This window comes from Phocoena sinus, chromosome 15, assembly GCF_008692025.1.
Source record: "Phocoena sinus isolate mPhoSin1 chromosome 15, mPhoSin1.pri, whole genome shotgun sequence".
Classification (NCBI taxonomy): Eukaryota; Metazoa; Chordata; class Mammalia; order Artiodactyla; family Phocoenidae; genus Phocoena; species Phocoena sinus.
In genome coordinates, this window is record NC_045777.1 from 65796330 (window position 1) to 65812748 (window position 16419).

At 42.1% G+C, this 16419-nt stretch overlaps 1 protein-coding gene across 6 annotated transcripts in view; it reads right to left on the reverse strand.

Moving 5' to 3' along the window:
• Positions 1 to 16419, reverse strand: part of LOC116739913 (acyl-coenzyme A synthetase ACSM1, mitochondrial) — a 49711-nt gene that overhangs the window by 2285 nt on the left and 31007 nt on the right. For 5 of the 6 annotated variants that reach the window (XM_032604806.1, XM_032604805.1, XM_032604804.1 and 2 more), the window contains 6 exons: positions 15635 to 15714; positions 13258 to 13381; positions 10878 to 10958; positions 10238 to 10339; positions 1941 to 2068; positions 765 to 864 (listed from right to left, as the gene is read on the reverse strand). In XM_032604806.1, the coding sequence (XP_032460697.1) occupies positions 765 to 864; positions 1941 to 2068; positions 10238 to 10339; positions 10878 to 10958; positions 13258 to 13381; positions 15635 to 15714 (615 nt within the window). The other variant, XM_032604807.1, reaches the window with a different exon arrangement.

Consider the following 16419-nt stretch of genomic DNA (forward strand, 5'->3'; position numbering starts at 1 on the left):
TCCAATTTCCACTCTTTGCCTTGGAACATTACTCAACCTATCTTAATCTCGATCTCCTTCTCTGCGAAATGGGGAGAGGACAGGTGCATTCCTCATCAGGTTCATGCAAAGATTCCATGAGATAATACACATAAAACGTGAAGCCAGTTTAAATGTATTTGTATTCCTATCATTGTTATCATCACCATTTTCACTATTATTGTAGGTAGAGTTCTGTGGGCATTTAATAATAGCTAAGACCTTGTGGGCCTTTAATAATGTTGGTAATTTATTAGTTTCCTATTATTATTTATGTCCTCATTTAACTTCTCAGGGATTGTACATAGAAGGTGTTCAATAAACACTTGTTGGATCAAGGATGCATGCTCTGGAGCCAGAGTGCTCAATTTCCCACCACCTATTAGCTGTGTAATCCAGGCAAGTTATTTAACCTCTTTATGCCTCTGTTTCCTTCTCTGCATAAAGGTATTAAAAGAGTCCTTAATTCATTGTGTTCTGTGAGGGATAAATGAGCTGACACCCAGCAAGAGCTGATTAACTGCTAGATGGCAGCAGCGGCAGCATTCACTGTCAGCTTCATTTCAGTCACAGATGAGGCCACAGTGCCCCCTGCTGACCACATCGTGTAAGTGCACATGCACATCAACCATGCCCTCCCTTCACCCTAGGTCCAAGGCTGGGTAGGTATGGCCGGGAAGTTTTCCCCTCACCTGCCTTCCCAGCCCCACGCCCAGCCACGATGACCTCCACGTCCCGTTCCTCACCTCCCCTCGAATCGGGTCCGGGCTGCTCACCACAGCGGACTCAGCCACCGCTGGGTGCTCTGCCAGGGCGTTCTCCACTTCTGCCGGCCCAATGCGGTACCTGCAGGACCAATGGTTCCTTCTGAGCCAGTTCCCGGGCGAGGGTGACCCAGGCCCTCAGATCGCATCTTTTGGAGAGACACATCTTCCCTTGGCACGGAGGGTATCTGTCACAGGGCGCCAGGGCCTGTGTAATGGGACTGAAATGTGAAGTCCTGAACGTTCCATGCTAAGAAATACAAGGCTCAGGTGCTCCCCAGGTGAGAGAGGAGGTGAATGCTTCATCCTCCCAGAGCTCTGGGGCTTGGCTCAAGCTCAAGCAGCTTCCCCTGGCATGAAAACTCCTTAGCTTAAACATTTGTACAAATTTTACAGCCTGTTCCTCACTGTTACCAGCATTGGTTTTAGAAATTAAAGACAACAAACACAATTTTCCTGAAATTCCCAGGAAAACATGTTATTCTAGTGTAACGTGTCATTGTTTTTCTTTATAAATCATGTTCGAGTTAGGAACAACAGACTTGCAGTTAGACCGCCTTTGTTCAAATCTGGCCTGCACCCTGTACTGTCTTTGAAACTTCAGGCAACGTTTTTCACTGGTCACTGACTCCGTTTGCTCATGTAAAATGGGCATAATCATGGGAATTCCCTGGCCATCCAGTGGTTAGGGCTACGTGCTCCCACTGCAGGGAGCACGGGTTCAATCCCCGCTTGGGGAACTGAGATCCTGCATGCCGAGCACTTGGGGCCTCCACACACACACCCTCCCCCCACAAAATAAAATAAAATGGGCATAATCGCATCTACCTTACAGCATTGGGAGGTGGTTCGTATAAAGCTCTACAGAGAGTACGGTCACATAATACGTATTCCATAAAGGTGAATTTTATTATTGTTGTTTTTATGTGCTTCTGTGACACGTGGTTCATTACAGGAGCACACAGAATAAGCTCCCTCAACAAATAGGGCCCAAAGTCAAGTTTTCCTTCCCAGTGCCTTTAACTTGCATGATGTCTTACTTTGGTTCAGAGTTAGGCTGAGAGTCCATCACCAAGGCATGAAGGAATGTCTGGGCATGCTACCTCCCACCAGGCTTGTGAGGGTGGTACCTTCTGGCTCAGCGTCAGCCACACCTACCCGGAGGCGTTGATGACATCATCGGCCCTCCCCAGGAACCAGAAGTAGCCCTCTGCATCAACAGTTGCTCTGTCCCCACTGCTGTAAAAGTCCCCACACTCCACTTCGGCTGTCTTCACCGGGTTACTCTGCAAAGACAACGACACTCCTCTGTCAAAAACAGTGAGTTTAGAGATGATGAGCTACAACAATGAGCTCGGATCTGGGTTTGAATCCTGCTTCTGGCTCTACCTGGCACCTGGGCATTTTTTATAATCTCTCTGAGTCTACTTTCATTACATGCAAGCACTCAATGCATGCCACTGGTAGATTAGTGAACAATGTTCAACCAATTTTAAGAACAATATTTATTTCATTTATTTATTTTTTGCTGCGTTGGATCTTCACTGCTGCATGTGGGCTTTCTCTAGTTGCGGCGAGCAGGGCTACTCTTCATTGCCGTCCACGGGCTTCTCACTGCAGCGGCTTCTCTTGTTGCGGAGCATGGGCTCTAGGTGTACGAGCTTCAGTAGTTGCGGCATGTGGGCTCGGTAGTTGTGGCTCACGGGCTCTAGAGTGCAGGCTCAGTAGTTGTGGGACACAGGCTTAGCTGCTCCACGGCATGAGGGATCTTCCTGTACCAGGGATTGAACCCGTTTCCCCTGCATTGGCAGGCGGACTCTCAACCACTGTGCTACCATGGATGTCCCCAGAACAATTTTTAGAAATAACAACTCACTTTTGTGTGCCACTCCAGTAAAATAAAATTACCACTAGAGCATAACTCTATTTTATTCCCTGTTATAAGCTCTGCATTTACACAGTGGCTGGACAGATGGGAGGTGTCAATAAATGTTTGTATGAATTTTCTTCCCAAAATATTACCTTATTTGAGCCTCACAGAAAGCCTATGAAGTTGGTATTCTTCATTAAACTTTTAAGATAATTGTATATTTGCATGCAGTTATAAGAAATAATACAGAGAGATCTCATGTACCCTTTATCTAGTTTCTCCCAATGGTAATATCTTGAGAAAATATAGTTCAATATCATAACCAGGATATTGACATTGATACCATCCACCAATCTTACTCAGGTTTCCCCAGTTTTTTACTTGTACTCGTGTGTGTGTGAGTGTATCTAGTTCTATGCCATTTTATCCCATGTGTAGGTCCATGTATCTACCACCACAGTCAAGGTACTGAACAGTCCCATCATCACCAGGATCTCTCCCGTTGCTTTTATAACCACATCCACCTCTCTCCTCTCCTTTCTTCCACCTCCCTTCCCATACCTAACCCCTTGGCAATGACTAACCTATTCTCCATTTTTATAATTTTGTCATTTTAATAATGTAACATAAATGAAATTCTATAGTATATAACCTTTGGGACTGGCTCTTTTTTAAAACTCAGTATCATTCTCTGGGGATCCATCCACATTGCTGTGTTCATCAGTAGTTAGGTCATATTTATTGCTGAACAGTATCTCACGTTACGGATGAGACACAGTTTAACATTCACCCACTGAAGGGCGTCTGGGTAGTTTCATTTTTAACTATTATGCATAAAGCTGCTGTGAACCTTACAGATTTGTGTGAGGCTGGCATTTTACAGAAGAGGAAACGGATGTTCAAGGAGGCACAATAACTCACTCAAAGTCACTCAGCTGGGCAGAGGGAGGGTTGGCATTTGAATTTACAGCCTATGCATGTGACCACTGAGCACTGTGTTGGGATTTATCTTCTTCTGGAACATGGAATAATTTTAAGAGGTTTCAGGAAAAAAATCTTTAAACATTAAATTGCATCCTTTATTAGAGTCCCGTCCAATTGGTCTGATTATATTGAGATTCTCGGACATATTTTTGAAAGCTCTGGAACTACCAAGAGGAAGATAAGTTTCCATTTCAGAGCTTTTTTTGCCTTTAATTTTTTATTTCTATACAGTTTTAAAGGTAACGTTCCATTTAGAGTTATTACACCATTTCAGAACTTTTAGTGAAAATAGAAGTTAGCTAGAATTTAAGAAAATGTTTTGTGTGTATTATAGTTATGGTTATAATTGCCTCCTGTTTCTGGGAAGAGATACTGTTTTCCACTTGAGATACCAGATCAAATTCTTTTTTAAACAAATGCTTTAAAGTAGTAATTTGATTTAAAGTGAAAAATAATGTAAGTAATAATATACATGGTGCATGGATATGGCAGAAAATAGTTGACGTGGACTTGAATGACTGAAATTTAGGAGACACCACATCAAAGGGTACAGAAAAAGTCCCACCCCCAATTCATGTACCATTTGAACTGCTGTCCATCTCAGTGTACTCTGATACAGTTGACCTGACACATCCCTGCGGACACGTCTTCCCTGAAGGAAATGATATTTCTTGATGTCAATCATCTGAGGTAGGGTCAGAGATTGGAACCTTGCAGATGGGACTCCCACACCCACGGAAGGAATTCCTTTGTCTCTCTGGGCCTGAACTTCTTGGAAGTAGATCTCAGAGCCATTGAAGAGCTCCTGAATGGTAGGAGAATAGTATCACATCTACCACACAGAAAGGGTCAGAGTCTACAGAGGCACCAAATTGAGTTCTTCACCTTGACTACTTTTAAAAAGTGCTACTGGTGGGTGATGTCAAGAAAACACGGCAAATGAGGAAGATTTAAGGTCTCATTTCCCCCAAAAAACCACCAAAAAAGTACAAGAAGTTGAATTGACTACGTACGACATCTGGGAAAGAGTCAAAGGCTTAAAACAACCTTATAAATACCCAATCAAGAAAAAGCCATCTTAAAAATGGTACAAAGTTTTGTGACATTTTATTCACCCTTGCTCCAGCCTTTCTTCTGCATGGCAGTTTTGGTCTTGAGCAGATGGCAGCCCAGTTCCCAGTTCCCCTGCTCCAACCAGAGAGAGCAGAGAAGATCTCATTTGCAAATTATTGTACACACCTGTTGTAACCTGTCTCAGGATAATGGGAGGACTGGTGCAAGGCACGCAGTTCATGTAACTCAGAATATAAGTGGGAAAAGCAATAGGAACTGTTCATAGGAGCTACCTGGAAGACTACAAAACTGAAAGATGCCTGAGGTAAGAAATTATGGGTGGAGATATACAATAGATCATGAAGGTCTGGAGGAGAAGTTGGGGTGAGATTCTTTCAAGAAATTAGGATATTCAAGACAGCTGTGCACATGGCGGTATTTAGAAAACCATGCACATACCTGAGCAAGACGTGTGCTCACAAGAGCCCTAAGAAGACCTTAAGCTTTCACCTCAGACTGATCTCTAGGCACAGAGCAAGCCTAGCTAAGTGGTGAAGGAGTACCCCAGCACAGACCTAACTTGTACATTGGTTGTTCTCTCCTTTTTGTTGTCATTGGTATTTTTGTTTGTTTGACCTCTTGGCACTCAAGAAAATCTCTGTCAAAACATTAGCTGAACATGAGCTAAATGATCAGAAACTTCAGTGTGATCACACATGGCCAATAATTGTCGTTGCAAGAAGAGTTTGGAAACGTCTCAAAACAAACATACTGTTATAGGCTTCAATGGTCAACAATACAAAACAAGAACAACAAAACCCCAGACACCCCAACACTCAGGGAAGCAGGAGAATCTGATTTCTAGAGTTACCACATTGTAATAGTGAGAGGCCCAATATTCAACTAAAAATTACAAGACATACAATGAAACAGAAATCATGCCTCAGGACTTCCCTGGTGGTCCAGTAGTAAAGAATCCACCTTCCAATGCAGGGGAAATGGGTTCATCAATCCTTGGTCGGGGAACTAAGATCCCACATGCTGTGGGGCAACTAAGCCTGTGCGCCACAACTGCTGAGCACATTTGCCTCAACTAGGCAGTCCTCATGCTGCAAACTACAGAGACCACACAGTCTGGAGCCTGTGCGCCATAACTAAAGAGAGAAAATCCACACACCACAACTAGAAAGAAGCCCGCACACTGCAACAAAAGATCCCACATGCCACAACAATGATCCTGTGTATTGCACTAAGACCCTACACAGCCAAAAGTAAAAAATAAATAAATAAAATAAATAAATATTAAAAAAAATCATACCTCATTCAAAGGAATGAAATTAATTGACAGAAATCATCCCTGAGGAAGCCCAGGCATAAGACTTACTAGACAAACAGTTTAAATCAAGCTTGTTAAATGTGGTCACAGAGGTAAAGGAAGAAATGGACAAAGCACTACAAGAAGTCAGAAAAGTGACATGTGGACAAAATGAGAATATCAACAAAGAGATGGAAATTATGGAAAGGCACCAAACAGACCTTCTAGAAAAGGGCAATAACTAAAACAAAAAAATCACTGAAGTGTTTGGCAGCAGTTTAAAACAGGAATAAGAAAGAATCAGAGAGTTGAAGGCAGAACAATAGAAGTTATTGGGTCTGAGGAGCAAACAGGAAAAAAACTGAAGAAAAGCAAACAGAGCCTAATGGACTTGCACGACAGCATCCAGCAGACAAACATGTGCATTATGAGAGAAGGAAATGAGACAGAGAAAGGGACAGGAATAGTATTTGAAGATATAAGGGGCAAAATCTTCTCAAATGTAATGAAACACATGAATTTACAAATACAAGTTCAAAGAAATCCAATAAGATAATCCCAAGAGACCCACACCAGGATACATAAAAATCACAATATTGGAAGCCAAATAGAGTCTTGAAAACAGCAAGAGAAGTGACTCATCACATACAAGGATCCTCAGTAAGATTATCAGCTGATTCTCACAGGAAACCTTGAAGGCCAGAAGTGGTGGGATTACATATTTAAAGTGTTGAAAGAAAAAAAACTATCTATCAAGACTTCTCTATCCTGCCTTCAAAATGCTCCTTTAAAATGAGGGAGAAATTAAGATATTTTCAGATAAAAGCTGAGGGAGTTCACTACCACTAGACATGCCCTAGCAGATATGGTAAAGGGATTCCTACAGGTTAAAATGAAAAGACTCTAGACATGTGTCAAATCCATATAAAGATATCTTCGGAAAAGTTAAGTGTGTGGGCAAAAAAGCTTAGCTAACATCATTCTCACTGGTAAAAGGCTGAAAGGTTTTCTCTTAAGATCAGGAACAAGACAAGAGAGCCTGATCTCACCATTTCTACTCAACAAAGTATTGGAAGTTTACCCAGATCAATTAAGCAAGAAAAAGAAATGAGGCACCAAAATGAAACAGAATTAAAACTAGATCTGTTCACAGATAACATGATCTTACATGTACAAAACCCTAAAAAACTTTCTCTCACACACACAAATTGTTAGACCTAATAAAGGAATTCAGCAAAGTTATAGGAAAGAAAATCAATGCACAAAACTTAAGGTGCAGTTCTATACTTTAACAATTAACAATCCAAAAAGAAAACTGAAAAAACATCAATAAGAATACAATACTAAGGATAAATTTAGTATAGCAGGTGAAAGACTTGTACACTGAAGATTAAAAATCACTGCTGAAAAAGAGAAAGAAGACATAAATAAATGGAAAAGCATCCCGTATTCATTGATTTGAGACAATATTAAGGTGACAATGCTGCCCAACATTATCTACAGATTCAATGCAATGTCTATCAAAATTTCAGTGGTGTTTTTTGCAGACATAGAAAAACCCATCCTAAAATTCACATAAAATCTCAAGGGATCCCAAAATGCAAACACAACCTTTAGAAAGGAGAAAAAAGTTGGAGGACTTAAACTCCTGATTTCAGAAACTTACTTCAAAGCTATAGCAAACAAAACAATGTGATACGTTCATAAAAAGAGACATACAGACAACTTGAAGAGCATAGAGAACCCAAAAAGTAACCCTCACATACACTGTCAATTAATTTTAGGCAAGGGTGCCAAGACTATTCAGTGGGAAAGACAGTCGTTTTAACAAATGGTGCTTGGAACCTTGGATGTCCACATGCGAAAGAATGAAGTTACCTTATATCATACACAAAAATTAATTCAAAATGGATCAAAAACTTAAATGTAAGAGCTGAGCTTATAAAACTCTTGAAAGAAAACACAGAGGAAAATCTTGCCTTGGATTTCACAATGATTTCTTGAATATGATATCAAAAGCACAGGAAATAAAAGAAAAATATTGAATACATAAAATGTTCACCAAATTTAAAAACTTTGTATGTCATAGGATACTATCAAGAAAGTGAAAAGACAACCCACTGAATGGGAGAAAATATTTGCAAAGCATATAATTTGAATATCTGATAAGGTATTGATATCCAGCCTACATAAAGAACTCTTACAACTTAGAAACAACAACAACAGAAAAATGAACAAGCCAATTAAAAATGGGCAAAGAACTTGAATAGACAATTCTCTGAAGATATACAAATGGCCAATAAGAACATGAAAAGATGCTAGTCATTAGAGAAATGTCAATCAAAACCGCAATGAGTTACCACTTCAAACCCATTAGAATGGCCATTATTAAAAATAAACTGAAAATAGCAAGTGAGTGTAAGGATATGAGGAAATGAAAACACTTGTGCATGTGGAAAACACGTATGGCAATTCCTCAAAAAGTTAAACAGAAGTACCATATGATCTAGCAATTTCATTTCTGGGTATATAACCAAAAGAAGGGAAAGCAGGGACCCAAACAGTTACTTGCACAATCAGTGTTCATAGCAGCATTATTCACAAAGGCCAAAAGGTGGAAACAACCCAAATGTCCATCAAAACTTGGTATATACATGCAATGGAATATTATTCAGTCTCAAAAGATGACAGTTTGCTAAAACATGGATGAACCTTGAAAACATGGTGCTAAGTGAAATAAGCCAGACACAAAAGGGCAAATGTTGTATGATTCCACTTATATGAGGTAATGAAAATAGGCAAGTTCTTAAAGACAAAAAGTACCATTAGAGGTTACCAGATGCGGGGAGATGGCGACTAGGCAGCTATTGTTTAATGGGAACAGAATTGCTTCTGGGGATGGAGGAAATTATCTGCAGACGCATGGTGGTGACGGTTGTGCAATTGTAAATTTTACTCAGTGCTACTGAACGGTATGCTCAGGAATGGTGAAAAGGGTAAATTTTATATCACATGTATATATAAACCTACAACAGAGTATAAGGAAACCTGCTGTAACTCTTCATCAGACAAACCCTAATTAGCAGGGATTTAGGTCATGCCTCAATAAAAAGAAAATAAAAGAACAGAATAAAAGCCAACGAATCTCAATGGAAGAGTGACATGTCTCATTGCCATGAGAACGTGTGAAATGAAAGAAATCAGTGTGGCCATATGTGAAGACATCTTTGCAAAATAAAATACGTACAATTCTTTTTAAGGCATGGCTTTGTACCACGCCAGTTCAATTTAACCAAAATCTCTGTGGTTGGATCCAAGTATTTAAAAAAAAAGAACCCTTCAAATGATTCTAACGTGCAGGCAGTATTAAGAACTACTGATCTAGATACCTGTTACTCTGTGTTCATTTTCCCTTTTATCCAACCTTTTCACTGTGCTACTGAGAATTAAGGCTAAGGCTTTGCATGATTGCTTCTGGACAATAGTACCAGAGGGACAGGGCCCCACCCACCCACCCAAGGCCACAGTGTGAGCACAACAGTGACACCAGTGGCTGTGACTTTGTAGAAAGGAGATGGAGGCTGAGATCAATTTCAGGGTCTGTCTACCCTTCTACAGTCCATCTTGGAAGCTGAGGATTTCCTCTTAGTGGCCACTGCTAGCTAGGGTTTGTCTGATGAAGAGTTACAGCAGGTTTCCTTATACTCTATTGTAGGTTTCTGTAGTCCCTGGATTTCTCATTTAGAGTTTGGGGTCCAAAACACACCACTTTGAATCCTAGGCCTGCCATTTATTTGATATGGGAAAGACACGTTAAGCTTCCAATCTGCAGTTTCTTCCTTTAAAGTGGGGATAATAGCGACCCTGGAGGCTCAGCGAGTATAATAGATTTGTTTGCACCCTGTTGGTAAGTGCGGTGGTATGATGTGAACCCAGTCAAAGCCAGCATTCTTAACCACAAGACATCACTGGACCCCAAGTCTGGTGGTTCTGAAGCCAGGCTGTTTTCTACCCCAACAGTCAGCCCATAAGTGCCAGATGGGTTATGACAGAAAGGGATGTGGGAACACACAATGAGCTTTGAGATTAATTAGAACAGGTTTCATTGACTTGGAGTGAATAAAGGAAGAAGGAAGAAGTCTCAAGATGCAGAGTTGAGTCCAGTCCCTTTTCACCTACACAGCTCCCTGCAAGGATTCTTGGGCCGTGTGGGGGCAGATGGTGTGTCCTTACCTCGTAGCCCATGAAGACGCCTATGGGCCTCGTGGGCTTGATCCTGACGCCAATGTTTCCTTCAGTGTTGGGCGGCAGGATGTTGCCCTTGTCATCAATGATCTGGAGCAAGAGACCTGTGAATCCCACCCTGCAGGGATCCCCAACACTCCTGCCCCACCCAAACACTGCCTGGCTCATTCATGTGACACAGTGGGGGTTATTGGGGGAGGAGGTTGTGGTAGAGGAGCCCTGTCAGAAAATAGAATAAAACTGTCAAAGTCTTTGAAATCAGCAAATGGTAAAACCCAAGCCACGGGTCTATGTGTTTCATGCATATATAGACATCACAAATGTGTCTTCAAGGTAGAAAACACAGATCAGGAAAAACTAAAGGCACCAGCAGTGGAGAGAGCCACCTGTGCTACTGCAAGTACTCTTTTCCAGGCTCGGTACATGAAGCCTCTGGCTGTCCTGGCAAGCTGCACTCATGCCCAGGACATTGTAGTTCTCAACTGAAAACTCCCCAGGAAACTGGAGGAAAAGTAGGCGGAGAAGAGGAAGGGGAATCTGGAGGCATGACTGGTTCTGTCACCTCGTGTCACACAACGGTCCAACCCTAGCCGAGCACTAATGTCTGCCAATGTCTTTACCACCAGACCTGAATGTCGTAGGGTGGGATGGCCTTCCCCATGGAACCTGGCTTGATCTTCATCCCCCGGAGAGTGCCACAACTTATTCCCTGTTCACGAAAGAAGAGAACTGGGGTTGGCGAAGCGTCCAGGCTGATCACAAAAAAAACAGCATCCTTGCTTACAGATGTCATTTGATGCTGTTTAAAGAGCCCTCATGGGGAAGCTAGAAGGCATCGACCCCACTCTAGTCAGCAGACATTCACTGCACCTGACATGGACTGGACCTGAGCCTGGTGCTGGGGCTACAGAGTCCCGTGCGGGAGGCCATGAAGAAGCAGAGGAGTGAGCCCAGGGCCGTGGGCATGTAACGTAGGGTGCAGAGTGCCCACTGTATGCCAGACATGTGTCCCTTTGCCGGGGAGGGCCGTGAGTGTATGTAACGACCATTTACTTGTAGCTGCCTCGACTGCTTCTCAGAGCTGTGCTGAGGTTATTCAGATTGTTCACGTTGTTCCCTACCCCCACGTCTCCTGATGAACCTTATTCCTTCTTCATGGTTCTCGAAATTATCACTTTCCTAAGGTTAAGCACTTCACACACAGAGACCAAGGTTTGAATCCTGACTCCACCACTCACTAGCTATGTACCAAGTAATCCCCCTTGATCTCCTCCTCTGTCAAAGGGGGGTAATTATAACATTATCGTTTAGAGTCCTTGTGAGTGTGTGCCAGGCACACACCAAGTATTCAGTAAACAACTACTACTAGCTATCATTCAGGCCCTAATAAAAGGAAGTTGGGAGATTCTCTTTCTGTGGTATTTTTCCCCATACTTCTATTGTTGCTTGTCTGTTTCCCTCAGTAGATAATGAGCATTCAGAGAATACAGACTGTCCCATCCATCTCTGCACCCCCAGCATCTAAACACAATACCTACCTAAAAACAACAGTGACAACCATAGCTGCAATAGGGGTTACACACTGCAAACAGAGCTTTGTATACTTTCTTTCATTTACCTTATCATAACCTTGCAAGACTGGCATATTTCCATTTTGGAGATGCGGAAGCTAGACTCTGCAAGATTCAGTGATATGCCTACAGTCTCGAAGCCTATAACTGGCAAGGCTGAGATGTGAACTGGGGTCAGAGCTCCTGAGAGAGGAAGTACTTTCCCCTCTGCAATGTCACTGCTTACACTACAGGCACGTGGAAAATGTCACAGAAATGAGTGGATAGGTGTGAAAATGTTTGGAGAAATAAAGCACCATCCGGGTATCGGGGAGTATTCTGTTGTTATGAATAGTTGATGTAAAGGGACTAGTGTCATGGGTGTAGCGCATAGTTATAACCTCACCCTCCCTGTCTGAATGCAAACTGAACCAGCAAGGACAGACCTAGACTCTTAACATTTCTCAATCCCGGAAGCAGACCCAGTAACTGATTATTTATTTGCAAAGTAATGTCAGAGAAGTATGTCAGTTGGGACTAAAACAGCTATTTTGCTACAGGCCCTGAGATGACAGTTATACATCTGTCAGCTAAAGGGATGATAGCGAAGTAGGGGAAAGTGGCTCTGTCCAGCATCGGAAATGCATTGAAAATGTGTTAGAAGTGAGATACCTGCCCATACTATCATGGATATAGTCCTTGAGATTCAAAACATGCATTATTCTTTGAATGCCCTGCCCACCTGACTGGGAGTGATCCTCTTTGGGATCACACTGTGTGTGTGTGTGTGTGTGTGTGTGTGTGTGTGTGTGTGTGTGTGTGTGTGTGGCGTGTATATAGAAGATCACACTGTGTGTGTGTGTGTGTGTGTGTGTGTGTGTGTGTGGCGTGTATATAGAAGATCACACTGTGTGTGTGTGTGTGTGTGTGTGTGTGTGTGTGTGTGTGTGTGTGGCGTGTATATAGAAGATCTCTCCTCCTGCTAGTGTCTCACCATCAAAGCTGTGTGCTCTCCTCATAAACACCCAGAAATGAACTAGTGAACTTCCGGGGCTAGCTCCGGCCTGCTCCTGTGGTTGCTGCCTAGGAAGGGACGGTGAAGTGGACAGGACTTGCAGTGCTGGCTTCCATGTCTCTGGAGAGCACCTTCTATGCCAGTGCCCCTCCTGGGCTCTCTTAATTATAACTAATTATCACAGGTACAGTGGCACCATGTCCTTAGACCCCTTTCTAGGTTTTTGTCCAATAGTTTTCAGCACATTGGTCTTTTGACAAGTTGATGAGCTGCAACTGTCTTTTCTGCAAATTTATTTGGACAAATAAGCCTAGAGCTCTGGAGCCTCCCGTTGGCTTTGAGCAATGCTGTGTGCTCCGCACACACTCATAGCAGGATTCAGCTCATCTGCGGGCTCAGTGGACGAGCACATCCTGACTGGCCCAGAGGGACCATTCACCTACCGTTTCTGACTGTCCGTAGGCCTGGTAGAGCAGAACGCCTGTCTGTCTTCTCCACAGTTCTTGCTCCTCGGGCAGCAGGGCCTCCCCACCAGTACAGCAGTGCTCCAGGGTGGGGAACCTGAGGCTGAGGGAAAGGCAAGGTGTCAACAGAGCCTCCGCAGACTGGGCTTGGGCACTCTGCCCCAGGCCCAGGGAGAGCTCAGAGCATTGTCATATGGATCATTCATCCTTCCGCTTCTTCGCTTTCTTACTTGCCTTCTGGGCATTTTACTGGTGGTCAAGTCCAAGTGGAAGTCATTTCCTATTGGTACCTGTTAACTCATCTGGCAGGGGTAGGTGGTGGTGGTGGTGAGGCTAATGGGTTAAATCAGGGAGATCAGGATTGAATATGGATGTTGATGTAATAAGAGGGAGAAAAGTGTGCTTGGAACACATTCTAAGTATTCTATGTGGCTAAGAGGGTTATTTTTATAAACCATAAGGGCTGAGGGATAAGACCCCAAGGATATGCTAGGATGGTAACAGAACTGTACCGCCTTCTGGGAAGAGTGGGCTTATGTGAACTGAAGGCCTTTTGTGTTTCTGGCTGGAGAACGCAAATTAGGGGTTGGAAATGAATTGCTCGGGACATCAAGGAAGACCAGGATTCATGTAAGTAAAGAGAAGAAGGATCACAGGTAACAGCCCTGAGAGCAGGAATTTGGGAGAGAACAGAAAAGTCTGCTGTGAATATTTGCAGTAGTTTGCTAGGTATGTTGTGCGATGTAAATCCTCTCATCTATTTTCCCCATGAAGATTTCCATAAATAATACAAAAACCATCACAAAATAATGATGGATTCCCTGAAGGAAATGGGTAGAAGTGATTGGGGTCTTAGTACCACTTTGCACGGGGCTGAGCTGAGCCAGCTCATAGGGATGAGGGAGGTGGCAGAATCCCTTGTCACCCTCTCCTCATATATACGGAGCCTGTAGTGATGGACAGCAGGGCTGGCTTCATTGAGGGTATGTTCCTCATTCTTCTTGAGCTTTATCCAAAGTACATAAAATGGGCAGAGTCTCCAATAGAGTCAATATTCATGTCCCGGTTGAATTTGTATGGGGTTTGTTCACCATCTCAAGAACGTTGCAACAAGTAGGTATAATATGAGCTTAGAAATACAGCTGGAAACATAATTCTGTCAGATTGAGGGTTCATGAATAAAATCAAGCTGTATTTCAGTTATCTTTGTAAATTGAACTCCTTGATATTTTAAGTCTTTTATGTCTAAAACATGTTAGCTCTGATTCTGAAGTAGCCATATCAATTTCAGAAACGCTGAAAGATACATAAACAACCATAAGGTTCAAAGAGCAGATTTCAGGTGAGCTAAAAATTAATCCACAAACATGGGGAAATGCAAAAATAAAATTACAGTGTGATACTACATACCCATCAGATTGGCAAAAATTAAAACTTGAAAAAAAACAAATATTGCCAAAGATGTGAAACAATGGGAATTCTCCTACCCTGCTAGGGGGAGCATACCTTGGTTCAAAATTTTGGAAAATAAGGTAGTAGGGTGCAATGACAGTGTGACCTAGCAATTCCTCTCCCAGAGAAGATCTACAGCAATGTGTGTTTACGTGTTTATGTACATGTTCAAAAATTCAATGCAGCATTAATCATCAACAGTCCCAAACTGAAAACTACCCAAATGCCCAATAATAGAACTGATTAAAAATGTGCTACTTTCATAAAATGTAATGTTATACAGCAATGAAAATTAACTCCAGCATTATTTAACAACACGGACACTTCTTAGAAACATAATGTTGAAAAAAGAAGCCAGATATTACGGAATAATGTACGATTACATGAAGCTCAAAGCAAGTAAAGTAGAATAATTTGTTTAGGGATATTTCCTGTGTAAACTATGAGGGAAAATAAGGAAATGAACACCATAAAAGCCAAAATAGTGGATTCCTTTAGTGGAGATGGAGGGGCATGAGGAGGTCTCTGGGGACACTGGCCATGTTCTATTTTTGGGCCTTCGGTGAGCAGTTACATAGCTGTTTTATTTTCAACAATTCATTAATCTGTAAATGTATATCTTATATAGTTTTCTGTATGTTTACTTGACAACAAAAATGTTTACAAAAAAAAAAACCCGCAATGTTGCAAGGCTCACTGAGTGTTTCATTTGGTTCCCTGAATCCTGTTGAAAGAACCAATTAGACTAGCTGCTAAATATCACCACCAACATTTACCCCCCCACACCCACACACACAGTATCCTCAAAGCACCATAGCTAAAATCAGTCAGACCACAGTGCATCAGATTACTTAAAATCCTACCCGAAGATTCCCATTACCAACCGCAGCCACATCGACCATACCTGGCGGAACTCTGCTGCAGAATCATTCGAAATACAGAGGGCGCAGCAAAGCATTGGGTAATAGGGTATTTGAATAAAGTCTAGAAAGTTAGGAGAGAAAAAATTTTATTTTTGCAATTAAGATTTACAACATAGATTTGTTATTAGCATTTTAATTCTGACCTCTCCTCTAGGACAGCCCATTTATTCATCTGCTAATTCTTTCAGTATACCTAAATTGAACATGAATTCCATACATGGCATGTGTCAGGTACTATCAGAGCAACACAAGAAAGTCTAAGTTCAGGGGATGGGTAGGGAGGGAATGAAGGGAAAGTTTTGTTTTGTGAATTTGAATGGTAAATTTTTAATTTAACATTTTTCGTTTTAGTCACTATCTCCCATCTTCAATAGGAGAGACTGAAACCAAGTAATTTTAAAGTTTATTTTTAAAAATTCACGAAAGTAATAATTGTAAAGTAAATTAAACAACTGAACTTTCAAATGCAGGGTTTGGGGTAAATTTGTAGACTCAGTTCTTTGAAATAATTCAAGCTTAAAATACACTGAGACTGTGGGGACACCCCTTGTAGGGGAAGGAGAATTAGACCTGGTGGGGGAAGGAGAGAGGTGGTTCATTGTGGTTCGTGCAGTTCTATGCCTCAGAGACTGGCAGGATGCAGGCAGAAAATAATGACGGAGAGGCAGATGTTGACATAGGGGCAGGGAATGAGAAGTGGGAGGTACAGTTTCAGGTGCTGGAGGGATGAGCAGATGAACTTAACCAACCAGCAGAAAAACAGGCA